This window comes from Silurus meridionalis, chromosome 5, assembly GCF_014805685.1.
Source record: "Silurus meridionalis isolate SWU-2019-XX chromosome 5, ASM1480568v1, whole genome shotgun sequence".
Taxonomy (NCBI): Eukaryota; Metazoa; Chordata; class Actinopteri; order Siluriformes; family Siluridae; genus Silurus; species Silurus meridionalis.
In genome coordinates this window covers 26,111,866-26,139,100 of record NC_060888.1, presented here as the reverse complement: position 1 = coordinate 26,139,100, position 27,235 = coordinate 26,111,866, and the positions used below count along the sequence as shown (strand labels likewise).

The following is a 27,235-nucleotide window of genomic DNA, read 5'->3' as shown; positions in this document are numbered from 1 at the left end:
CTACCCTCAGACATGCTCTTTTACATCCTGGAACTCCAAACCTGAGAAGGTCCATTAAACAAGATCACCACTGGACTGAATCTAGTAATCATGAGGGTGAAGTTCTCCCCAAGGTACTCTCCAAGGATTCTGGGTTCTACTCCTCCTGGTGCTGATGTATGAGGACACCATGTCTGAGTCACATTGGAAGCCCTATCTGGGTCCTTCATAGTCTATTTCAGATTCCTTAAGCAAAAAATATCATTTTGGATACTAATTACTGCTCTGCTGTTGCTGCAGGTTTACCTTAGTACACCTCAGAAATACTCCGTCATACGTCCAAGTCATCATTTTAAAACTTTGGCCATGTTTAGCATGAGAATCCAACTCTTTAACAGTGCAAATAACTCAGAATGCATGAAATAGCATTAGACCCTCTCCATTTATGAGCAAAAGATTTGTGCTCTTAATATGGTTTGTCTGGAACCACCTTCTCTCAGATTGAGAAGTAAGTACACTTCAAGGCTCTTCTCTGTTCTGGCACCAAAGTGGTGGAATGAGAGCAGCAGAGTCCCTGACTATCTTCAAGTGACGACTGAAGACCTACCTTTTCTTGAATTACTTAAATTAACAATTTCCAAGTTTGTAGAATTCTAGGGTTATATTTATATTAAGTTTGTAATCTGGCGTACCAGTGTAGATTTATTCATTACTAGAGATTTAAAGCACTTTTGTACGTCGCTCTGGATAAGGGCGTCTGCTAAATGCCGCAAATGTAAATGTCTCTTCAACCGGGGGTCCGCGACCTCTAGTGGTCCGCGGCGGTACTGCAGGGGGGCCGCTCATTCATTCCGTTGAATTACAAATAATTTTTTGTTATAAAAAATATCGTAATAATCACATTACAGATTCTATCAAACCTAAAGCTGATGTTCGTGTTAATGTAAAAATAAAATGTATGAAACTACAAATCTATTAAAATAAAAGACTGTGAACAACTTATTAAATTGTGATTTTAATGTAAAATGTGTCTGTTATGATGCATAGATTTTTTGAAAGATTTTAAAATATATGAAAATATACAAGCATGAAGATCCGCTGATGATCCCCTGTGGCGACCCCTATTGGGAGCATCCGAAAGAAGAAGATGAAAATATACAAACAATGATGCATGTACAAGAACAACAAGGTTCTGATTTTCACAACATAAAATGACTAGCGTATTATGATTGATTTCTATTAATATAAGTGGCTGTATTTAACATATTTTTGCTGTAGAACTCATATAACCAGGCGATGTTATACCCTAACTCGACCAGAAGATGGCGCCAAAGCAACCAGTAGACGCAGGCTGCGTGACGTCAATAAATCGCGACCGCATCAAACTCACGTGTAGAAGAGAAAGTGCAGTACGGATCTGCTCTTTCAGGAAACATTACTTTTAATAGTCCACATGCAGTTCAGAAACACGGGTTCAGTTTAAATTGTGCTTCAGGTTTTTGTGCCTTTATTTATTCATTCTAAAGACATGGCGACAGATGCAAAGAGACGAAAGGTAAAACACACACACACACACACACACACACACACACACACACACACACGGGGTTTTAACATTTTAAAGTGGGTTGTAATGTTAAAGGTATTTTTTAATAATTTGATAATTGTAGTGTTGTGTAATGGTCATCACAATTACACAATTACAATTACACACATCAGTACAATTACACACATCATCATCACATCAGTACAATTACACACATCATCATCACATCAGTACAATTACACACATCATCATCACAATCATTAAATGTTTGGGATTGTGCAAATATTGTCTGTGTAACTGTGTGTGATGAGTGTGTGATTGTTATTATCACAATTATATAATTATTGTGATGATTGTAGTGAGTGTGATGTTGGTAGTGGTGCGTGATGGTTGTAATGCTTGAAATTAATGATTGTGTGATGGTTGTAATGGTGCGCCTGATGGTTGTAATGGTGCGAGATGATCGTGTGATGATGTTTGCTGTGCAGACGGAGGATGGAAGCTCTAATGCAGATTGCAGTGTGGATGATCCTCTAAACAACTTCCTGAAGTGGTGCACTGAAGTGAACCTGAACCTCAGCAATAAGGTAAGCAAAACATCTCACATACATACAGACGTCGACTGATTCATCGGTTTTGGCAATTAATCGGCACAATAGTTGATTGCTGGAATCGGCTATCAGCAAAAATCCATACCAATAGTTTTTCTGGGTTGTGTCTGTTGCTGTCATTGTGAGAGCGACCTCTAGAGGCGAATCACTGACACCAGACGCTGTTTGTTTTTACACGCGAGACTGCGTGCTGCACGGAGAGCGCTATGATAGATAGATAGATAGATAGATAGATAGATAGATAGATAGATAGATAGATTAGTACATTAACTAACAGTATACATGGTGATCAGATGAAATGGTAAAGACTGGAGTGGATGATGAATTTATTTTAAGTATATTTCTTTCACAGTTGTGAGTCATTGATAAGGTACATTGTTAATTGACAGCTCTTCTGTTGCTGCAGGTGTTCCTCAGTAAACAAGGCACAGCAGCAGGGTATGGCATGCTCGCTAAAGAAGACATTGAGAAAGGTCACATCCTCTTCTCCATTCCCAGACTGGCTCTCTTACATCCTGGAACTTCCAGAACGAAGAAGGTCCTTGAAGAAGGTACATCGCTGGTCCGAATCTACTTATCCATGAGGTTCTACTTGAGGTACTTAGTGACTTTTTTTTTTTTTTTTTTTTAGGAAGGAGCTGTTTGGAGAGTCCGTCCAGCTGGGTTCCTCTCCTCCTGGCGCTGATGTACGAGTACACCTCAGCCGAGTCGCACTGGAAGCCCTATTTGAGTCTGTGGCCTGATTTCAGAAAGCTGGACCATCCCATGTTCTGGTAAAGAGCTTTGAAGCATTATTGTGCAAATGAAGTGAACGGTGCCAATAATTGTGTCTATTTATATATTTTAATTTATATCTGTTCATATGAACCTCTTCTTTTTTTTTCGTTACTTTTAGTTTTTAGTATCGTTACTTTTACCAGGGGATTATTAATATTATTATTATTATTATTATTATTATTATTATTATTTTCAGTCTCTGCTTATTTGCAATTTTTTCCTGCTGTAACGTGGAAATTTCCCACTGTGGGAGAAATAAAGGTTTATCTTATCATATCCTGTTGTATCGTATCTTGTTTTATTTGTTGGGCTCAAATCGAGAGATAAAAAAGCACATGAATCTGAAAAAGAAAATGTGCAAATCTGTGAGTATCTCTGAGAGACAGATCTGAGAAAAATCTAAGACAAATCTGTTTAAAAAAAAGAAATTAAATAAATCTGAAAATGTGTGTTAAAAAAAAAAAAGAGAGATTTGAAAATATCTGAGAACTAATTAAAATATTAAAAGATTCCCCTATGACAAATTCACAATGTTACGTCGTTCCCTTGGTGGCATTGTAGCGAGAATAATGGTCGGTGTTGGGACCGTTTTAGGTCAAAGGAGGAGCGGGAGAAGCTGTTAAAAGGAACGGGTATCCCCGAGGCAGTGGACACGGACCTGTCCAACATCGAGAAGGAGTATAACGACACGGTTTTGCCCTTCATGCGCTCGCACCCGGAGCTGTGGGACCCTCAGAACCACACCCTGGAGCTCTATCAGAGCCTCGTAGCTTTCGTCATGGCCTACAGGTGAGCCGGGGATGAGACGCTGTACCCAGCAGGACACTTTGGCTGATGACAAGCTTTTAATTTCTTCTCATCTCAGCTTTCAGGAGCCAGACGAGGACGAGGATGAAGATCCTAACCCTCCGATGATGGTGCCCATGGCGGACATGCTCAACCATGTGTCTGATCACAATGCCAATTTAGAGTACACGCCGGTAATCTGATCCGAAACACTCCAGCTCTATATTAACTCTTAAATCGACAAGGGTCCAGATAATTCTTCCAAGAGATTATTTTCTCATTTTTTTCCTCCTCTCCCATAGGAGTGCTTGAAAATGGTTTCGGTGAGACCAATCAGGAAAGGTGAGGAGATCTTCAACACGTACGGTCAGATGGCCAACTGGCAGCTGCTGCACATGTACGGCTTCACAGAGCCTTTTCCGGGCAACACTAACGACACGGCCGATGTCCAAATGACCACGGTGTATAACGCAGCTGTACAAGGTGCAAGTCCACAGCAACATTCTTACACACACACACATATAATTCAATTCATTTTTATTTGTGTTGCACTTTTAACAATGAACATTGTCTCAAAGCAGCTTTACACAGATAATGTGGTGATAAAGAATAAAAGATGTTCTTTATAAGTGTAAGTTTGTCCCTGATGAACGAGCCAGTGGCGAAGGAAAAACTCCCTGAGATGGCATAAGAAAGAAACCTTGAGAGGAACCAGACTCAAGAGGAAACACATCCTCATCTGGGTTGCACCGAATGTCCATTTATTACAGATAAACGATGTTGAGGTGCAGTGATGGTGATCAGAAGCAAACTGTAGTCCTGAGTCAATGTAGCAGACTGTTGACATTAACTACAGTCCAAATCCATCCTCAAAGTTCCTGTGAGTCGGCTCTGATGAATGGAGTTTGATTTGGGAAAAACATGGATGCACTAATGTAGGATATGAAGAGGAGGCGGTAGCTTAGTGGTTCAGGCATCTGACTTCGGATCTGAACTTCGTGAGTTTAAATCCCAGGGCCCTGGAAATGTTAAGCCACTCTGGATAATGGTGTCTAAAGACATGGATAAAGATCCGTCGTGTTCGACATGAGCGAGTTCTAGAGGCAGCACCACGGTTTTATAACCATAACCGTTTGCCTGCCACTGCTTCTAGAACAGGCTGCCAAATACGCCGAATACACAAAAAAAAAAAATTACTGATCATAAGGAAAGTGTTTCATCTCGATAACAAAACATTTTTTTTTGACACAAGATTTTTTTTTCTACCGATAATAAAAATGTGTTGGTACAGAGTGTCCTATTTAGCATCGTATGTAAAAAGAAAAATAAACTTGATCCCAGCAATTGTTAAAATGAAATTTTTCCCCCCAACTGTCATTTATTTGGTGTATTTTTTTGTTTAAGCGCTGATCCAAACCAATTATTTTTGGCGTCGGTATTTAATGTTGGTAAGATTGTTGGGTTTTTCCTCAAACCATCCAGATTTTCGAGAATGTCAGGTTACACCCACATAAAGTTCATGTTGTTTGAACAGTTGAAATTCCTCACCCTCCATGCTGTGCAGACACAAAGACATCAGTTCTGATTTCTTAATGATGATTCATCAGTATCCTTATAGGTTTTACTAACCTACTGGACCCCTCAAAAACAATTTTAGTAGTTTTCTGCCCTTTCACCAAATTGACCCTGCTGAAACCTTTTTTTTTTCATGACCACAGATGTCTTTAGACATGATTGTTGAAAAATGAGAAAATTGGAAAGCTTCAGTGTCACTTAGGATAAAAAAATCACTTGCTGCGCCTAAAACAAATTAATCACTGCAGTAATTATCCAATGGTAATTGTACCTTCTCCAGGGAGTGTATAAGGATGACTCGGAGAAATAAAAACCTTTGGGATATGTTATGGAAATTAATGACATAGTAACCAGTAACATCACAATACTCCCTAATCCATTTTCCTAAATCTGAATATTGTAACTAGGGCTCAACCGGTTCAGCCGATTAATCCCGATAGTTTTTCCGGGTTGCATTATGCGGTACGAGAGCAGCCTCTAGAGGCGAATCACTACCATATGTTTATATGAAGTGGGTTTTTTTATTATTTAAGGAATTAGTCATTTCATGATTTAGTGGTTTAATAAAATGTTTAAAAACCTTTTTAAAACTTTGGTTATTGGCAACTACGAGCCAACCTAGCTATCGTTATCATTTAAATCGACTAGCGGTTGACTGTTGATTAAACAGGATGTTTATTTCCTTCAAAGCAACAAAAAATGAGGCTGAGCAGAGTCTCCTGGCACAGAAGTGGAAAATGCTGGGGGACATGGATGTAGTCAGGGACAAGGGCGTCTTCGTGTTTGGGAAGGACGGTTCACTGACTGACACAGAGCTTTACATGACGCTGAAGGTAATTTGAAGGATCCATTTCAAGCCAATCTATTTCATTAGCCTTGGCCTGGTAAAGTGAATAGTGTTTCCTATTAACCTGCTGGTTATTAGAACTTGGTACAAGCATAAAAACCTTCTCACAGACACTGAAGGTGCCAGAACATTAATCAGGCATCTTTCTAGAGGGTCCCAGTAGTTTGAATCTCTGTATACTTCAGTAGACACACAGGCCATGCAGCTACAACACAGAATTTGTATCCTGGCACCAAAAGCAATGAACATTAGAGCAAATGTACAGTCTGGAGATTTCCAGGTATTGAAGTGGAACCCCGTGAAACCAACTTTGTCTCTATCCAGGTGATCTCCATGAGCAAAGAGGAGTTCAGAGAATTCCAGGAGAACGAAGGCTGGGAGGAAGATGAAGGTGATGAGGAGGATTCCAGAGCAGCCCAAGCTGTGAGTTTTGAGGGCATTCCTGCCATGGTTCCAGAGTGGAAGCGACTCCTGAACACAGCTGCAGGTCTCACGCTAAAACAGTACAGTGAGGACATGGAGTCGGATCTAAGAGTGATAGAGGAACCAAAAGCTCTGGCTAAACTCTGCCATCGAGAAAGAAGAGCGTTGGACGTCCGGCTCGGCCAGAAAAGCATCATGCGAAAGCTTCAGCAGCTCACCGAGAGTGGGACAGTGTAGCATTGTGTAGTACAACAGCAAACACCAATTAAACAGCAATAAAATCACTGTGTGAGATTCTCTTCATTTTGAACGTCCCATTTTACAGTTCGTCAACCGGTTTACCACTGATCCTTCCTTGGAGCACTTTTGAATCTGACCACTGCAGACCAGGAATATCCCAAAAGAGCTGTAGTTTTGGAGATGCTCTGACCCAGTCGTCTAGACGTCACAATTGTCAAACTCGCTGAAATTCTTGCACTTGCCCATTTTTCCTGCTTCTAACATCAACTTAATCCACCCACTAACAGGTGCCCTGATTAAAAGATCAGTGTTCTTCACTTCACTGCTCATGTTAGAAATGTCAGTGTTATGCCTGAACGGTGTATAAAGTCAGTCTTGTTTTATAACCTTTGTTCCGTTTTTTTTTCCGCATACTAAAAAGTTCAGATTCAGTAGAACTGAGATTAGTCTGAAAAATACAGAAGCGGATCACTCACCGGTCTGCAGATCAAGTGTTTAATGCAGCCAACTACAGAATGCATACATACAGGAAATAAGTAGCAAGAACTAAAGGCAACTAGAAATAACTACAAAATACAACACACGGACCAATACATTTACAAAACATTCAAAATCCTTACAAAATGGGCTGTATTGGTCCTCCTTTGTGTTCTGCAATTTGGATCTTTGTACAAACTGTAAAGATTCAAATTACCATCAAATTTCTGAATATTTCCACAATTTTACAAGTGCCAGGGAGAACCTCCTACCCACGGTCTTAAATCGGTGCAAAAAGAAAAAACAAAAACAAACGGTGACTCCGTAAAGCGCCGCTGCACTCTAGAGCAGCGCGTGTGCCGAGCCCCGTCGGCTCTCCACACAGATAGATCTCCCTTTTAAACAAAAAATCCGGGAAAAAATACAAATCTGGAAGAAGAAAAAAAAAAAGTAGGCGGCCTGTGTACACCTTTAGAATTAGGCTTCCAAACGAAAAATGAAATCTGGAAGGTGAGGGGGGGGAGAAATAAAAGGAAGCATTAGGCAGGGGAAAAAAAAAAGTGCACCAGAAACGGGGAAAAAAAATTGAAGCATGTATACATGCTTGTTGTCAGAGCTCAGCTTTGGCTAGCAAGAGGGAAAACATAACGCTATATCTGCTCGTCCCTTATCTAAATATTTACATTGAAGTTCGTGTACAGACTGTTTAACAGTCCCACCCCGTTTTGCTAACATCATCATCCCTAAATAGTTTAGCGTGGGCGAGCGGCAGTCCCTGTTAAAGGTGAAGGTAGTCCAGTGCTGGCTGAGATGAGATGAGATGAATGGAAAGGAGCAGGGAGTCAGGTGGAGGGCTAAAGGGAAGACTGGAGAGGCGTTTCTCTTGCTGGGCTCAGGAAGGACGGTTCCTGCAGCCTAAGTGGCACCCGTGCCCTCCATCACCTGTTGGGCCTGTTTCTGCCCCATGCAGCACTGAGCCACAGACTGGAACAGCCTGCAGCAAGAGATTAACAGTTATGTTAACACACATCTCTCTCTCACACACACACACTAAAGCACTTTAATCACCAGGGAGGAAAAGAAAAAAAAAGGCTCACTTCTCGATCTCCGGCGCACAGTGCACAAAGTCATGGCTCCAGAATTTAAAAGCTGGATTCTTGATCAGCTCGATGAAGGTGATGAGGAGTCCCCAAGGGTGTGGCCTGTTCACAATCAATCTTTCCAGTAGTACCCTGTAAATCAAAACATGCCACAAGATGCTCAACTTTCAAAACCACAAAAAAACAAATGTGAAATCCAGATGCACGTTCGCGTTTCTTACCGAGTGATCTGCTCCTGAATGGCCTCGGCGTTGGCTTCAGCAAACAGGTAAAGCATGGTGCAGCTGAAGTAGTGCGTGTGGCTGTTTGGGTAACGCAGCTGATTGGCTATCGCGTTCAGGAACAAATAACGACCTGCGTGAAGAAATGCACATTATTCTCAGTTTTGGCCTTCAGTCCACACAGAGACTGCGACATAACGAAAACATAGCTTTTTGAAAACACCCAAAGCGTTTTCAGACGTTTCAGTGTGGATGAGCAACTTTTGGGAAACGTTTGAAAACAAATGCAAACGAAAACGGCGTTTTTAAAAGACGGTCTTACAAATTCTTACATTTATAATTTTAGAGAACCAATTAGGGCAATAGTATGAAAACATTCTCAATACTTGGTGTCCCCCCCTCACACCCCAATACTAATCCAGACATGGAAATCATTTAAAGGAACCCTGTAAATAATATGATACTGAACCCCTGATCTGACCAATTATGCCTGAACTGATGCCTACTAGATTAAATGTGATATGTAGGAAATGAGAGAGGCTGCCAATTCCATACGCATGTGTCTCACCCTCAGTGTCCAGGTCCACTGCGAGATTCTGGAAGATGTCCATGTGCGCCGAGTGGGTGATGGTGCTCATGGAAGGTGTGCTGCCCTTGTTGTGGATGTGAGCGATGGCCTGCGTGCCTACGTACAGCACCAGAGCGTTGATCAGCTGGATGTTGTAACGGTTCCCTGGCTCATTGGAGACCTGAAGCAAACACAAATCAGGATGATCCGCTTTGCTGTATATTCTTTTTAAAGTATAGGAGAAGGATCAGAGAAGGATCCGGTACCTGCAGGTTGCTGCGCAGCTCTGAGAGGAAAGTGACAGGCGAGCGGGTCTTCAGGTACGAGTCCAGATCCTTCTTAAACTGAGACGGCATCACGCCAGTGAAGTTGGTGAGAATGCGTGGTGCGATGTTGATCTCGCTCAGCATGTCCACCTGGTTAAAGAGGAAAATTCATTACTATTACTAGAGCATCTGAGTGAAACTATATCCCTCACTCTTTTCTCTAGGAGGACATGATCGTGTTACCTTGAGGTTGGGGGTGAAGGGGTCCGGAAGCCTCATGTTGCGGGGAAAGGCACTCAGAATCAGATTTCTCAGCTGGATGCAGTTGGGTGGAATCACATCGCAGAAGCCGTAATGATAATCACAGAGGAACTCTGGGAAGTCGTGCAGCAGGACCAGAAGAACCCGCAAGGTGCCCTAAAATTACAAACGGCAACATGTAGATCTCCAAGTACAGGAAATACTACTATCTGGGAGTAATCAAGAGCATTACTGTACCTTATAGAGGATTTGCATAGGTTTATTAAGCTCGACATTCCTCAGAAAAGGGGCCAGGAACTTAAACAAGTCGATCAGCAGCTGAGCGTACATGGGCCATCCCTGCTCCAGGATAAGAGGAACAGATTAGGAACATAATTGAAATGGCACAAACGGCATGTTTCGCACATTCAGAAAAATGCCTTACCTTCTGCTGTGGGGTGTGTGCCAGCATTCTGGCTATAAAGATTCGATGAGAGATGAGCTCCAGCCAGGCATAGACAAAGCCAGGTGCTTTAGTTGGCCTCAAGATGTGGAAGGTGTTGCTTTATTAAAAATGAAATAATTTAATGCAGACAACCAGAACATTTTTTTTTTTTTCAGTTTTGAATATGAGAAGTAACTTATGACAAAAAACGACAAAGCTAACAACTGTGCTTTGGGTTTAACATCTAGAACAGTAAAGAATGGCAATTTTATATAAAACTTACCAGAAAGCAGTGAGGGTCTGGAAGTTGATGGTCTCCAGGACATGCTCAGGGGCATTAAGTTCCAGCAGCAGCATGATGAAAATGCGATGGTATGGTAGCTGTTGGAAATCTGCCTGCCTCACGTCATGATCCTGGATCAACACGCCAACTACAATGCCCAAAACCTGCACCCACACACATACCAAAAAGGCAATCAAACCAAAGTCTTCAATCCTTTAAAGAATATCTCTATCAAAATAACCTGCATTAATATTTGGTAAGTCCAAATCCAATTGCTGGTTATGTACTTTAACCTTTTGTCTCGCACCTTGTTTAACAGGTTTATCTTTGTGACTGTGTTTGTGGCCTCTCCAGAGTGCTTGACAAGCAAGGCAATGAGGCGAACGAAAGCATCCAGGTTGTGGTAGCATTTGGCGCGAATGATGGCGGCACTGGCGGCTGGGTTGTGCTGCTGCTCGGCCTGAGCACGGTAACTGATTTCTACACACATCTCCGTGCACAGCCGGAAGAAACGAGTGATGAGGTCATCAGTCTTCAGAATGCCTTGCTGGTGCATCTGCAAATAGATGTCAAAATGTAAGTGCATTTAAAAAATAAAAAAAATAAAAAATAAATTAAATAAATTTAAAAAGGTGTGGGGGTAAACAGTATATAAATAAATATATATATATTTAGCACATTTAAACCATTTAGGTGCTCTACCTGGCCCACAAATGCAGAGAAAGCTTTGGTGCTGTCCCTGCCAGCAGCAGCCGAATGGTACAAATTGACCCACTCTCTTAGCAGATACTCCGCTTTCTCACGCAGGCCCGGAGGATCATCATATTCTGACGCTTGCGAGATCCCAGAGTGCATCATGAAGTTGGGTCCTCCGTGGTGCCGGTCGATCATGGCCTCATAATTGGAGCGAACCACATCCATCAGCTGGGGCAGGCTAGAAAACAACCATATAGGCCTTAAGTTCTCAAACTATGTAAAAACTATGTAAAATGCATGACTAAGCAAATTAATGAAACATGGAGTGTGGCGAGTGATGCAACAAGGAACAGAGACTCATGAGTTGTAATATGATAAAAGTAAGTTCTAACCCTTCAGGTGCATTGGCTCTGGAGTGTGCACAGGTCCTCATCAGGGTCTCGATAGTGTGGAACAGGTCCGCTTCAGTGATGTGGCTTACGCTGCGCTCGTCCACCAGCAGCAGCTTCACTAGCTGCATCGCAAAAGCTACTGCCATGTAATGCAGCCCGTTCTCCATTGACTGGAAAGAGAGATTAACAGCTAAAAGGTATAACACTCCTCTTGTAATGCAGGAAAAAAAATAACACAATCCAGGCCTAATTAATTAGGACAGGTTCTAATAATAAACATATGGCGGGGATGCATAAATGAAGCGTACCTGTGCAAGGTGTAGATCATATTGCTGCATGTTGACTAGGTGATTTCTGATCAAGAGCTCGACTGCCTCCACATTGTACTTGTATTCATCACGACACTCAATCAGGCACCTGGAGCATGTCGGCAGGTTACAAATTACACTAATGCTAGTTGGGGCGCAATTTCTTTCTACACTAAAGTGCGAGATCTTGCTGTTCTGCTCGTGTGTTCATAACTAACCTGGTGATTTGCTTGTTGCACCATTGGGGCCCATAGGCACGGCTGTCCTGCAGAGCCTTTAGCACCAGCAGGTGGCACTCTCTGTAGCTCAGGAGCAATTCAGCATCTGCACCACTGGTGGCATCCAACAAACCCTCAACTGCCTGAAGAGAGAGAAAAAAAAAAGAAAAAAAAAAAAGGGTGAGTAACTAATAGGCATGGCATGCATCAAAAGCTTCAAATCTTAACTCACTTTCTGCAGCAGGCCCAGTGCGGTGATGCCATCGCGAGAGTTTCGTGCCATCACAACAGCCTCCAGCAGGCTGCGCAGGGTCTGGGCTTGTGGGTTCATGGCCAAAGCTGGAGGAATGGCATGCAGATGCTGTTCTAGATCAGAGATGCACTTATCGTAGATGTGAGCCATATCATCCGTAGGCCACGTCTGCTGCTGCTGATATGTGAGAGAGAGAGAGAGAGAAGGATTTAAAGCTTTACCACGATACCCTCCCACACACACTTATTTTATGCAACATGACAAGCATATTTAATACAGCAATTAACTGATTTTATACACACCTTCATAGGCTGGGCCAGAAATCCAGTGGGCTGAGAAAGATCATTGCTGGGCAGGAAGCCTGGCACATTGCGGGCAAACTCCTCATAAACAGCCAGCTGCTTAGGGTCCACACCACCCACCTGCAGAGAGAAGGAAAGTTTGATCAGATATGATAGTCATTATCATAACTTGATAATGTAACTGAAGTGCAATAGTTAAAATAAAGGGGAACCTTGAGGCGGATCTGCTCTGGCATGCGCTCTGCTTGGTAAGTGAGCACCATGGGATCACAGTAGCGCCGGCCCTCCTGGCGAGCATGTTTCCTTAGCTCAAACTCCTACAGTGAACAAACAGCCCATATTTAATTTTATGTTTTTACAGCATGCAAAACTGATTGGCTAGTACAATTTTAACCACATTAAGCTCAAGGTCTTACAGTGGCCAATCTCTTGTCCATCTCGGGTCCGGCTTTCTCCACAGCAGTCTTCTGAATGAAGCAGCATGCCAGCTCGCAGTTATCCTGAGCGATGCGATTAGCTGCCTCCTCCATCATTTCCCTCTGCTGAGGCGTCGGTGCCTGCACAACAATCAGGTAAAATAAATAAATAAATACACTAATGGTGTGCAACCGAAAGTATATTGTGATCGTGTACAGTTATAAATAATAAATAAAGCATACTCTGAGGGCAGCAGCGAAAGTGTTTTTCAGGTTGGCGGTGATGTTATTAATAAGTGGCTCTCTGCAGGTGATCATGGCCATTCCAGCAGTTAAATTGCGCATCATGTGGTGGGCGGCGACGCGCATGTGCGATTCCTCGGAATCCAGAGCAAAGTCCTTTCTGACGATCTGCTCACAGGTGGTCATGGCGATCTTGATGGAGCGGTCCACTACTGGGTGAACGAGTTCCTGCACGGCGCGTTCGATCGCCTGCCTCACGCACTGCTTCAGCTGGGGGTGTGCCTGCAGCAGCGGATCTGTTCAGGATGAGAAAAGCATGCAGGATTCAACACAAGTCAAGGGTGAACCTCTTTAAATCTACACTAATTCACAAATGTTGATCGTTCGCACTGAAACGTCTGAAAATGTTTACGTCCCTGTACTGTGCATATTGCAGGATGTTTTGACCCCAGCGTCATTTCTGCCTGCCATATATATGTACTTTCCGGCTCTGTGAAACTTCGTGGCAATGACTACAAATGATGTTTTTGAAAGCTTAGTATAAATTGTGGCATTAGTTTAATTTTAATATATTTAAAAATCCAAGACTACCGTTTCCATATTGCAGCGCATCTACAACGTGATTAGGACCCAAATCTAGAACTTTGGCTCCAACAATGAATGATCTGTAAGCTTAGGCCCTAATTAACTTACATTGCCATTGATGTTAATGTGAGGGGCCAGGCCTGCTAGTGCATACACATTGATGTCATGGTAGCTGAACTGTGGTGTGGGCGGCCCAGTGGTGGTGGTGGTCGCAGTGGAAGCAGGAGCTGAAGGAGCAGCTGTGAACAGTCCAAGGCAACAAAGTTAATAACAAAATTTAACCAGACTACATACACTATGTGAGCATAAGTACTAATTACCTGAAGTGACAACTGGCAGCATTTCTTCAGGTGGCTTCGTTTCCTTCTTTGGTGCAGAGAGCTGCTCCTCCAGATTTTTCAGCTTCTCTTTGTCTTTCAGCAGGTTCCCAGGTTTCAGGTCATTAATGTCCAGAGACAAGTTCTTACACAGCACCTCGATCTCAAACTTCAGGTTTAACTGGAGTAAGAGCAGAAAATGTACACTATTAACTTGACTGAACTAACAAAAAATAAATAAATAGATAAAAGCATAACGCTTGGGCGTATTGTCTTCGCAAACCTTCAGATCATGCTCCTGGTGTAGCTCAGCCAATACGTTCATGATGGCCATGGTCCAGGGATTCTGCGGTCTGAAAACCTTCAAGCCAGAGATTTTTTTGGGGTTAGCAATCTGTCTAGAAAAAAAGTAGCTCATCTCTTCTCTTGCATGTACCCAACAGCGATATAGAATTCTCAAATCTGATTGGTCAGTTGGTTTTGATACCGCATGCTTATTTGTAAAATATTAAATTTTTACAGAAGGTCTCTCTGGTTGCAGTTCTATGGAAAAGTTAATAAAGGGAGAAAAGAGTCAGTAAAGAAAAAGTGAAAATACGAGGTTGTGTGATACATTTTCTTATTATTACAATTCACCCCCAATTCCTTATACCCCCCCCCCCGCCCTTTTTTTTTTGGGAACAGAGGGAAAAGAATTAAAGAAAATTACCACACTACGCAGACTTGACTCAAGGACTTTTGCCACAAACGGGACCACATATAGCAGCTCTTGCTGGCCTTTAACATAAGCCTCCAGTAAGAGAGATTTCAACTCCAAATCCTACAGAGAAACACAAGGTTACCAAAGTTAACGATAATGCGTTTACAAGGCATAATATGTTAACAGAAAAGAAGAACTCACAGTATATAGAATGGGTTTGTTCTTAGCCAGGGTTATCATTCCAAGCCAGTGGCCCAAGTTCTTCAGCAGGGATCGATCAGAGAAATTAGCAGCTGCCTTATCAGAGGTTAGGAGAACCTAAAACCCCCAACCCAAAAAAAAAGGACAATATATTAAGCACTGTGCTAATACTATACAAACTATCAATGTTAGCATGTTTTGGTCTTTAGATTACCTTAATGTTCCTGTAGGTTTCATTCAGAACCATTTTAACGAACTCTGGATTCTTCAGTGTGTCAAGAAAGTTGGAGTAAAGGCTGTGAAAGTTCGGCTCGATGCTGACACGCTTCATAACGAGGTACTGAGACACCCAGGGCATAAACTCCTCCTTCACAGTCTCCTTTAGTTCTTCAACCTATACAGATAAATACACACCGATTTACCTTGCATCACACCACAAGGAGTAAAGAACGCAACATGAAAATTTAATAAAAGGTAATATTTCTACCTTTTGAGTCATATTGGATTGGGACAGGTTGTTAAAAATGAACGCTATCTTTTCCTGAATGTTCTCTGGAGGCTCCACAATCCTTTCCGTTTGGTCTGTAGCCACTAGTAGTGTGTCGATGTTCGTGGTGTTTATTGAAGGCTGCGGAGCAAAAGCAAACATTTTCCTCTTAATTTTCTTAAAACTAGTCTTCCGTCACCACAGTTTAGGTGAGACATTGATACGCTTCCCAGTCTCCACTCTCAAAAAACTAATTCTGAATGAACAAATCATTCATTTATGACACGTATACAGAGAGTATACAGAGATTTATCAAAAGACTATCAAAAGAAAAAGTTTGTGCGGTTCGGTTCACAGAAAACAGCTTTACAAAAAAACACTTGAGGTAAAAAAAAAACTGTTCATCGTTTGAACCTTCGAATTTGCACCCTCGGGTTGCCACTGCTCTTTAATCCACCAACACAAAGCATAGCTCAAAGGCCGGATTTGAAGGAGATGCATAAATAAACCTCAGCTGCATTTTTTTATTCTTTTTGGCAATTTTTTGTTTAGTGAAAAAGAAAAAAGCGGATAATTAAAAAAAGAATAATAATAAAATCCTTGCTGGGGTTTTATTCTTAGCATTTCTCCTTTACTGCTTAAATATTACAAAAATGTATGTTTCCAAAAAAAAAAAAAATCCAGGCCTTTGTTCTTGAATGCACACATCCTGATAAAGTCTACTCACTGGCATATCCTTCTTAAAACCTACTGCAGTGGGCCTGGTGATGGTGGCAGTTTTGGCGACTGTGGTGGTCGTGGTTGTGGTGGTAACCAGGGTGCTGACTTGGCCTGGCTGAGGAGCTTTAGGAGGCTGGGATTGGGCCTGGGCCTGAGCCAGAGCCAGGCTGCCTGGTGTGGTAATGGAGCCTTGCATCTTCACTGGAGGGTCACGAGACTGCTGGCCGTACTCGATATACTGCACAGATGATGCACACTGACACGAATTAACAACCAATATATTTCACTGTTTTAAAAGTTTCACAGCAATATAGAATAATTGTCGAGTGAATAAAATAAACCCGTTTACCTCCTGCAAATGGTGAGGAAACTGGAGAAAATGGCCTATAGAAGCCAAGTGCTGACAATACTGTGGGTAGTCCTTCAATCTACAAAGATTGAATCACAGCAATCAAAAACTGAATAAACCTACTGCAGGGTGCCATTTCCACCTACCCTAAAAAATAAAACGCAAACATACCTGTTCTTAAACCGATCCAGTGCAGCGATACCGAAGTAATACATTTTGGAGCCATAGGGTTTACGCAATGCTTCCAGGACATATCGCAGGGCGAGGCCAAGGGCCATGTAAGTAACCAGGCCCTTTTCAATGATGCCCCCAAACAGGCACGCGGTGATGTGCAGCTCTTTATCTGGGTACTGAGGGAAGAAACGGTACTCCTCAAAAAGATTGCGGAGCATGCAGTTAAACACCTCCCGCTCCCGCTTGATGTTCGAGTCCTTAAACCTCTGCAGCATCTCCAGCACCTGAGAGAGGCAGGTAAGAAAAATTTCAATATACTTCAAGTTTTTGCTACGAAAGCTTTTGCTTCTTTTGGTGAGAAGGTGCTGTCTCACCTCATCCACAGACATGGTGGGGTGAGGGGGGTGGTTGTAGATTCGCTGGAAATAGCTGTTGGCCTCGTCGTCGATCTCTTTAGTAAAGTGCTGGTTTGCCTCGGGCCACACCTGAGAGAGGTCAGCTAGTGGCAATAAGAGCGCACAAAGGGAGCACAAAGATATTTAGACCATTAGTAACAGTTAACACTATTTAAGCAGATAACATATATAAGCAATTGATTCCTAGCAAACAGCTCGTCTTTGTACATTTCTAAGAAAACATTTTGATTTGCACATAAACAAGCTGGTTGCTAAGAAAAATACAGCAGCAATGTAGACTGATCTGTGTTTCATTTTATGTCCGGTATGATTTTAATCCCAAACAGGGCAACATTTTAAACTGGATTTTTGTTTTTTGTTTTTCTCTAAGAGGAAACACAGCTGAAGCACCAGGCTCTCAGTCTCACTACCACTTACAGTTCTTTAACCTACAATGCTGGAAGGTGGGCGGGTTCAGCCCTGGTGTGCTCATCTTCCGTGGACCAAATGGGTCACTGCTCACTGCTGGCATTCCCAAGCCTGACCCAATGCCACTTAAGCTGCCTGAACTCAACGGACCTGTGTGAACAAATAATCCTGTTAGGCACAAGCAAATGAGAAACTTTTTTTAAGGCTAGTATTTAGACAAACAATGCAGAACCACAGCAATAGGTATTAAACTATTAATAAAGTATTGACTGGAAAGTAATGGCTTGGCATCTGTTCATTATTTAATTGCGTGGTGATTTGGTTGGCTACTGCACCTATACACATTCGTTTTTTTTTTTTGTTTTTTTTTTTTTTTTTAAGTAAGCCAGATTACATAACCTGTTTAACAGTGTTCAGTTCAACCACTGAAACTTGACCGAACTGCCCCTACACTCACAGTCCTGTTAAACCCGCCATGATATCCAGTTTGTGCACTTTTAGCGTGTGGAAAAGATATTCAGATACAAGCTGAACATGTATCTAGTTTGGAATCTTTTTACTTATCCTGGCTTAAGCCCATGGTTTTGTATTCACATGGTGAATCTCTTTTCCTTTCCTTTTTAACGACTCCCTTCACCATTCAGGCAGTTCACACTCACGTAATCATAACACGACAGAACCTGAGAAGCACTTCTGCTGAAATTGAGCTATACGAGCAAGAATGTAATATAATGCAGCTCTCAAGTATAAATATTAGAAACAGTGTAATGATTAAAATAAGCGTTATGAAGTTGTACCTGGGAGCTGCGAAGAGAGACTGCTGATGCCCCCGAAGGCCGTGCTGGGGTTGGGATTGGTCAGAGGTGGGAAGGCCTTGGCAGGGGACTGAGGGTTGCTAAAGGCCGAGCTCAGAGGTGTGGGGAAGCCTTGCATGTTCTGCGTGTGAGAAGTGGCTGAGCCACCCAGATTTAAAGAGCCCATTGCAGTGAGAGGGTCCACCTGGATCACAGAAGAGAAGTCATTTAGTCATAAGAGCAAATTTATAACTTTTTTTTTTACCTACAATACAAGGCTGAAATTCTGGCAGGAAAATCCTACCGGGGAAATAGCATCCAGACTGCTGGTGCTGGGTGCCCGGCCCTTTGGCATGACTCCTGGTGGAGGCTGGCGTGGCTTGTTCATTACATTGCTACAGTTGGCCGCCATGGTTAGGATTGTCTCAGACAGCTCTTGAGATACACTTCTGAGATAAGAAAAAAAAAAAAAAAAAAAAGAACATTTAATATACATCTCTCACACGCCTTTTTAAAAAAACTTCTACTGTACTACTTGCTCAAAAAAGTCCCAAATCAGTCTACTACCAGACTATCAGAATAGAGTGCATACAGCATGAGAAGAAAAATAATCTGGTTGGCATATTTCTCACCCTGCACAGGACTGCAGACAGGCCAGCATCGTCGCCAAGGTTTCCGGAGGCAGTTGTGCACTTTTGGGCTGGTCTTTTTCCGGAGCCAGTCCTCCCATGATGGTGGGACAGCGTCTCTTCAAGAAAGTTACGCATGCCTGAATAAACGGCTCCTATAACAGACAAAATGGTTTTAATCTCGGAGGCCTGAAATATCTCATAGGATTTATTAAGTGCGCATGCGCACACACACACACACACACACACACACACACACACACACACACTTACACCATGCTCTCTGATTTTATCAGTCAGCCATTTGTCTAGTTTGAGGTATTCACGGCGGGAGGCAAGTGCAGCAAGGTCAATAACAAAGGCAAACGGAGTACCATTTAGCAGCATCGATAGAGACTGGAACACAAAAAAAAACAAAAAAGTGTGAGCTTGCTGGTTACCGAAGATGAAGGTTTAAAGAAGAGCATGAAAAAGCAACGACAGAACCTTCAAGTCCTGAGCTACGTCCAGGATGCGCGAGAGCTTGGCCTGGTCGTACTGCTCCCCCCTCATGTACCACTCTGCCATCGAGTGCATGATGAGCTGCCGAATGGATGGCGACTGGCCCTGAATAACAAAAGGTATCCTTATTAAAAAAAAAAAAAACTTACTACAAATCAGATGGAAGAAAAAATAAAAATCTCAACCCTGATAATCGTCAACATTAAATAATCCTAAAGTTTAAATCCCAATTTAATTTCAAAATAAAATCACAACATACCTGCCCGTGCCAGGCGTAATGTAGGATGATGGCAGAGTTGGGGTGGTTGCCCAGGAAGATGGGCATGAGCGTCGAGATGAGCTCATGGCGCAGTGTGTGCCAGGATGTGCTGATCTGCAGCAGTGCCAGCACCAGCATGTCCGGACAGTGCTTGATGGGGAAGCTGAAAAGTTGCTTCACCTGCTCGTACTGGCCCAACTCGGACAGTCGTAGCAGGCTCTCTACCAGGTCCAGGCTCTTCCTGCGAGACCCCGTAGAACATTTAGTGTTGAGTACATTAGACAAATTCACACACGAAACAAAAAAACGCTCATCACTTTGGGCACTATTTACTTTTACGTAAAATACATTCTAATCTGCTGGTACAGACCATGTGGCTATCTCTCTGTTGTCGTCCTCGGGTGGAGCTTTGAGGATGTCAATGACAACGGCGTGACAGGGGAAATCCGCAAAGCAGAACACCTCTGGACTCATCAAGGATTGTTGAATGAAGGAGAGCTGGAAAAAAAAAAATAGGCGTTAACAGATTGAAATGCCTGGTATGTATAAAAAAATTTAATAAATAAAATGAATTTTTCTACACAAAAGTCATAGCACCTGATCGAAACATTCTTAAAAGAAACTTTTCTAAAATCTTAAATACATTTTCATAAAAAGTCCACTTATCCCTTACCTGTCCCTCTGCATGCTTCCATGGTCTATAGATGAGGTCCACAGGGAAGACCTCCATACCCAGGCCTCTCTGAATACCATACACAACAATCTGCAGCCCTTTACTGTCCCGGATCATGAAGCCCGCATGGTCCAGCTCGTAGGTGACCTCTTTGAAATTGAGATTGGGGTTCTGAAAAAAACAAAAGAAAAAGGGTTTTACATTATAGAGGAAGAATAGAGGTTATTATAATTAGCAGTTTGGACAAAAGAGGAGTGAACTGGACTTACAAGTTCTTTAACAACATCAATCAGAACTTCGACATTCCAGGTGTGTGGTTGAGAGCTGTCGCTTTTGTCTTTCCCGTCGCTCCAGATGCCGCTGCCCGGTGCGGAGATGGACTGCAGAGAGAACAGGGAATTAGTAAGGTTTGAAAACATGATCTACACAACACGGTGTTGAAGATGCTTGAAGCTACCTGTAGTGCGATTCCATCAGAGAGGCCAGAGTGAGTGCGAGCCATCATGCCCAGCACTCTGGCCACATGGCTGGCAGTCACCTCACGCACTCCATACTGCAGGATTATGTTCCTACATTCATCGACACTGAACAGGAAAGCGAACACGTTACACCTTCGGTGATGAAGCAAAGCAAATACGTGGACTTGAAAATGAAGTTAAATCAAAGTACCTTGCACAAAAGCCATAGCCAACTTCTTGCATAAACTCCGCAAGGGAACTCTCCATCATGGTCTTGGCTAACTCTCCAGAGTCTGGTAAAATCCTGTCCATGAGAATGTCCCGTTTCTCAGGGTACAGAAGTGGTGCAAGCACCACAGGGCAGCGCTCTTGCGGGAAATCTGAAACCCAACACCGATTGAGTAAAGAGCAAAAATGCAGAAATCTTAAAAGACCAGGCCAGGATGTTGAATTTAAGAAAAGTACCTCTGCACAGTGTTTTGAGGAAGGCGTCAATCTGTTCTTGCCCGACTCCGCTGGAGCCTTTCTGCCCAAACAGAAGGTGTGAGAGCAGCAGGTGCAGAGCCTCTATGGCAATGTCCTGAAGCCACCTTCCTGGCTCCCTCCAAGGTCAGCGTCCACGTATGAGCGCAGGAGGTCAGGCAGCTTCTGCTTCAAGAACTGAGCTGCTACAATTCACAACGAGGAAGTGATTTATTTTTTACTTTCTTTTGTGATAAACTGAAGCTTTCTTCTCCACTAATGACTGCTTACCTACTAAATACTACATACTGCACATTTAACAATGTGTTTAGTGTTTAAAAGCTTTAACTATGGTCTACTACAACAAACCAAACTGCAGAACACTTACCAAATCCACGAAGGTCTGAGTTACTCGAGTTCAGAAGAGCGAGGCCAAAAATCACCTGGTAAGAAACGGATCAGAGACCAGTTACAAATGGAACTGTCTATATTAATTATAGCTCCAGTAAAAGCTTCTTACCTCCTGAACCTTGCTTAGTTTGAGAACTTTACTCAATTGAGCAAACAAATGTGGCGATGGCTTCAAACTCTGAGAAACAAAAAAAATAATTAGTGACCGGTTCTCAGGGACACAGGAGTGGAGCCATTAGTCAAGGGGTGGGGTCAAATTTACCTTCTGATAGTGCAGAGGATTGTCAATGGCGTAGCAGAGTGTTGAAATAAAATTTGGCTTTGTGATAAGGGAGACACACTCCTGGATTAGAAATTGTGTCTATTAAAAATAAAAACACAACCAGACAAGACCATGAGATTGAAGAAGGAAAGTTCCAATACTAAAGACAATTGTATTCTGTCCTAGTGTAATAATTTAAAGAAGGTAATCAAACTACTTGAACTACACGCAACACGCACGTACAAACAAGCTGCAAGCAAAAACAGGGGGAAAAAGTCCACTTTTGTGTTTTAATATTAAACACAAAATAAAACACCTAAAGGATTTAATACTTTTACGCCAACCACAATTTTGGTGACAATGCGTCAAAGCAAGATTTGCAACAAGCTTTAAATAAAATTAAATACAAATAACTGCTGCTCAAGGGTTAAAATGGCTCAGGAGGGTTTTTTCCATACCTGGCAACATTACACTAGCTGCTGATGACATTTAGACCAATTACAGCAGCTCATTAAAATTTTTTTCATTCATCTTTTTCTATTGGCTGAATTCTGATCTAACATTTTGCTATACAAAAAAAAAGAAAAATCAAATATATTCAATATAAGCTTTGCTGAAATAATCACAATGTTTGGGGGAAGAGATCACCAAAAAGCACGTTACCTGGTGGAAATCTTTGCCACTGCTTTTACCATCGCCACTGAAATCCACATGGGAAAAGAGACAGCGTAGAAGATGTCTGTCTGCCTCCGGGCCGTGACGATTCACAATCTAAATAGAGAGATGTTCCTCATCCCATGTTCATGACATTGTTAACAATTCATTTTACTGATAATCCCGCATATGACTTACACTGAACGAATCGAGACCAACTTCAAGGTTTGCGTTTTTAGACTTTTAAAATGGACTGTTTCTATGCAGTGCACAGGGAGCAGATTATTTGCTGGTAACCGGTTAGTCATGTTGCCTGCACACCTTTGCACATGTTTACTTTATGTTATGTCCTGCGTATTACCCTGTTAGATGCAGATGCTGTCGTGTTATGCTTTATTTATTTATGCTCGTTTCATTTGTACTGCACAGTAAATGTTTTTGGTCCATCAAGTATGCACGTTGTACAATAACGTTTCCTAAAACACTGGCCTGCGATGCGAAACGTACTTTATATTTAAATAAAGAAAATGAAGTCACATGCCTCCATAATCTAAACAATTTAAATCCAAACTACACTTACAAGTCAGTCTATAAAAGAACAGTCAAGCTACGATGTCCTGAAGATAGAGAAGATTTCTAATAAAAGCGTTTAAACAGATGTATACTGGAGGGATCAGGAAAAACTATCCGATTTCCTTATTGGTTTTGGACACAATGTGCTCCTACGTGCGATGTTTCAGCTACGGCTTTAGTCTCGCCAACATTCGTTACTACAGGAACATCCTCTATGTAGAGATCAGAGAACAAACACCGCAAAGCGTTTAGAAACAATGGCGTGTTCGTTTTCCTTAGAGACGCTTCGCAACCACTGACCTGTGTGCACTTATCCTGGTGATGCATGCGTTATAACTGTGCATAAAGACTCATTTGGACACAGCTGCTGTTTAGGTGGCTTGTGATTACATTTCACTTCATTACGTTCTAGTGCAAAAGCAGCAAAATGGTGCAGTGTAAAGGAAATGCTCTTAAATTCTCCAGAGGTAGAAAGTGCACGAGAACTGAGATTCAGGGTAAGACCCAAGTGCCATGCTCTACATTTTGCATTTTCTAGTGCTTGGCTAGAGAAGGTAACCCTTTACAACTGAGAAGCATCAAAGACTTTGTTTGGATGGGATTTTCTTTTTTATATATATTTATATAAATATCTGCATGTGTAGAGAGGTACAATGAGGAGCACAGGTAACTACTAAAATGAAGAAAATTAGTTTTGATGTGATTTTTGCTGGAAAAAAAGCATTAAGCCAAATAGGCTCAAAAACAAAAAAAAAAACAAAAAAAACTCACATGCTGTATCTCTTGCTGGCTGGCTCTGTAGTTTTTCTTGGTTAAATTGTCCACCAGGTAGCTGATTTGAGACAAAGCCAGCGAGAGCGAGTCAAGATTCATTGCTGGTCGGGGCGGAAGCAGGCGGCCGAGCCCGGCGCAAAATCACCATTATTCCCCTTTAGTCACTTCAGTGATGGGTTACTTCTGCTCCCCTCCCCCCCCAACGGTGCTAAAGTGTCCGTGTGTTCCAGAAAAGTCGGTCTTGGTGGGTTTTGATTCGGTGTGCGGGTCCTCAGTACAGGTGTGGGTTTGACATCTGGGCGAACGAAAGGGAAGAAGAAGAAAAAAATTTGAAGGTGGTAAAAAAATTAAGGAAAACATAGCACAAAACATAACTGCTACATTGAATTCTTTGAAATCTTTTGACATTACAGAAAAATAAGTGAAGTTTAAGAAATCATCGTTCATTGAAGCTAATATTAGAAAATGAGAAGTGGTGACAAACCATACAAAAAGCACACGCAACATTCAGATGTTTCGTTTTAATAATTTAATGCAAAACTTGACTGCCTTTAATACACCCAAATATAAAATGTGGCTATAAAAATTTCATTGAAGTCTTTACAAAATAAATACAGTTGGATACAATTTAACACGTCTTTAAAACCTCCCTGCATGTGAATGATGCCATGGGCTCCTCCTGCATGAATTCAAAACAAAATGGTCAATAAAAACTTGAATTGCACCAATTAAGTTTCCATAATTTGTCAACAAGCTCCTAAAAGTTATATAATTTCAGGTGTCTGGCACAATTCCCAAAAATCTAAATAGAATCTTCACCTGCATGATAACCCGATCACGGAGTGTCGGATTACACCTCGATTCTTAAACGAAGAACCTGCGATGACAGAAAATTACTATGCTCTGCCCTGTGTTATTAATCGTGACCAAAACAATCCTGCTGAACCACAAACAAGGAGTGAGGTTGTGAGTATTATTTTGCTCATTCTTACTACTGTGTGTTTGTGTCATCCTGCAAGTTTTCCCCATCATACTACACCAGACTGTTTTTATACGATATCTATAGCAACAAACTGGACGTCGCAACCGGAAACTTGTTACACAAAGTTAGAAAAACAACTTGGAAGGACGTTGGGCTCAGTAATCAGGTCATCTCAGTATTATCTTAGCACCATATCAGTAATGCAGAGCTCATGTAGTTTAAAAAAAACACTAAACCTATTACATAGAATCTCACACTAGTTAAAATGAGCAAAGGAGGACGGTGCAACAAAGTGAGCACCGAAACATGCACGGTTTCCTTTCAATGGTAACTGTGCCTGCTAATACTGCTCAGTATACTTGAGCTTTATTGTGAATGGATTAGATTATCCACAGCATGTCAAACAGTTTCTGTAAAAGTTTCACACGTGACGAAACCTTCGCATCCAGACGGCAATAAAACAACAAATCAGAGTTTCGAAAATGATCTCTGGACTTTTTATGCAGGCTTTCAAGTTGTAACTACCGTGTGTACGAGACTTGTTATCGTTTCAGAGAACGCTAAACTTCCATGTGAGGGACAGATTGCTTGTTGTTACTTTAACATTACGCCAGCATCGATGGAGATTTCCATAGCAGCATCAAAATGAGTAAAAATGAACATTAGCAGTAAAGGTTTAAAGCTGTGGTCAGATTTGGAGTCCTTCGTTTTAATACTCCAAGTATTTGGATAATACATTTTGGAAAAATCTTTCATGCAAGCTTTGAGTTTGAAAGAAAAAAAAAAAAAAAAAAACACGACCAGTTAAACGTTTTCCTCTCGTCGAAATTATTCTAATATCATTGTTGGATCGTCACCATTTCAGTCATCCTTCGTTCGTGTTAATGCTGTCCAGAATGCTGATCACTGAGGAGACAGGACTTTCACAACCTTCCCCCAGATAAACTAATCCAACAGAATAGGTCTCAACATACACCAGGAAAGATTTTCAGGCATCCCGAATCCCCCAAAAAAACAGCTGTTTGTCCAAAATCGTGCATTGGGTGGGGAGAAAACAACAAAATGTGTTAATCAGTAACTTTTAAAAGACTGATGACAAGGAACAACCATGGTGACAACACACAGACCTGAAACCTCTCTTCATGCGCAAGCCAACACTTTTGATATGCTTGGAAATAGATATTTCGGGGTTGTGAAATCATGTTTTACACATGTCATGGAATTTCAGCTTTAAGTGGAAAAGAAATGAATTAAACCTAGCAGGAGTGAATTCTATTGTTCAGACCTAGCCTCCTAGCTCAGTCGGCTTACCTTGCTTACAAGCAGCTTCAGCTAGTCCAAGCTAGGCCAGGTTGTTGAGCTACATACTAACATTAGTCAATTTTTTTACATTTTATTTCAATACTAAAAAATGCCAAGGCAACGACTTAAGCAGTAAGCTGAATAAAATGTACAAGTAAATAAAAACACATATATGATAGTCTGGCTAGTCATCTAAACATGCTAGCATTTTTGGGCCTGCATGACTGACTAGCGAAAGATAAATGAATAACCAAGTAATCATTATAGAATGATTTTAAACATAAAACACATTATTATAGAGGCGACTCTGTGTTTTAAAAGGAATATGTTTGTATATAGTGCTAACTTCGGTTGTGTGGTGATAAACTGTGCTATACAGGAAGCCAGGCGGCTCGCGCGAGAAGGCTAGCTAGCCAGTTAGCCAGCTAGCAAAACTAGCGTTAGCAAAGAAAGCTAACAACGTTTTAACCGTAACGCGCTGCAAATGCGACCCGGAAAGCTCGAGCACACAAATTACCTCCGAGTCATACACAATTACGGGTCGGTTATCATTTTCTCCAAGGTTTCTGGTCTCCAAAAAAAAAAGAAAAAAATAGATGTACAAGATTATATTTTATAAAAAATAAAGCTGGGTTGTTGCTTTCTTCCCCCCCGCTTCTGTTGAAGTTCTCAAAAAAAATAAAATGGCGTCCGTGTCACAGGCTCGCGCGTGCACGAGTGCGGCAGTCCTCTTAAGCGCGCGCCCGAGCGCCGTGACACGGCAACCAATCGAACGAGGCGCGCGGTGCGAAGCCCCGCCCCCGCGCGCTCTTCCTCCTCCTAATATTTTCATCAGGGGTTCAAGCAACGTAGTGCAGAAACTCTATTGTAATTGTAGGAATTATTATAATAATTATTATTAGAATTATTATTATTGTTATTATTTCGCCCTA

The 27,235-nt window shown here is 41.9% G+C and overlaps 2 protein-coding genes across 2 annotated transcripts; one reads left to right on the top strand and one right to left on the bottom strand.

Annotated features, from left to right (window-relative positions):
- The first annotated feature begins 1,344 nt into the window (after positions 1-1,344).
- setd6 (SET domain containing 6, protein lysine methyltransferase) lies at positions 1,345-6,828 on the top strand. Its single transcript, XM_046849657.1, has 9 exons — positions 1,345-1,534; positions 2,014-2,112; positions 2,543-2,687; positions 2,768-2,909; positions 3,508-3,702; positions 3,779-3,893; positions 4,002-4,182; positions 5,965-6,107; positions 6,446-6,828. The coding sequence occupies exons 1-9, from the start codon at positions 1,508-1,510 to the stop codon at positions 6,779-6,781; spliced, it is 1,383 nt and encodes a 460-aa protein (XP_046705613.1). The 5' UTR covers positions 1,345-1,507; the 3' UTR covers positions 6,782-6,828.
- Positions 6,829-7,263: 435 nt separating this feature from the next.
- Positions 7,264-27,002, bottom strand: cnot1 (CCR4-NOT transcription complex, subunit 1). Its single transcript, XM_046849658.1, is given in 50 exon segments — positions 7,264-8,255; positions 8,359-8,493; positions 8,583-8,715; positions 9,151-9,331; positions 9,417-9,566; positions 9,660-9,833; positions 9,915-10,016; positions 10,102-10,219; positions 10,385-10,548; positions 10,692-10,940; positions 11,087-11,318; positions 11,473-11,642; positions 11,781-11,889; positions 11,999-12,141; positions 12,231-12,428; positions 12,554-12,673; positions 12,766-12,870; positions 12,970-13,110; positions 13,213-13,508; positions 13,902-14,036; positions 14,118-14,295; positions 14,398-14,475; positions 14,824-14,934; positions 15,016-15,132; positions 15,230-15,409; positions 15,503-15,643; positions 16,230-16,460; positions 16,572-16,650; positions 16,743-17,029; positions 17,120-17,244; positions 17,594-17,719; positions 18,367-18,568; positions 18,668-18,812; positions 18,996-19,147; positions 19,266-19,388; positions 19,479-19,598; positions 19,753-19,993; positions 20,123-20,250; positions 20,426-20,596; positions 20,695-20,805; positions 20,883-21,009; positions 21,095-21,263; positions 21,349-21,465; positions 21,468-21,551; positions 21,734-21,788; positions 21,866-21,934; positions 22,019-22,117; positions 22,682-22,789; positions 24,017-24,314; positions 26,821-27,002. Coding segments are annotated over 49 exon segments (7,110 nt in total). The 5' UTR covers positions 24,119-24,314; positions 26,821-27,002; the 3' UTR covers positions 7,264-8,176.
- Positions 27,003-27,235: the final 233 nt, after the last annotated feature.

Bases quoted from the DNA above. Each gene is read 5' to 3' on its own strand.
- setd6 (XM_046849657.1), top strand. From the start codon at position 1,508: ATGGCGACAGATGCAAAGAGACGAAAG. The intron at 2,688-2,767 runs GTACATCGCTGG...TTTTTTTTTTAG, and splicing joins GAAGAAGGTCCTTGAAGAAG to GAAGGAGCTGTTTGGAGAGT. The intron at 3,703-3,778 runs GTGAGCCGGGGA...TTCTCATCTCAG, and splicing joins GCTTTCGTCATGGCCTACAG to CTTTCAGGAGCCAGACGAGG.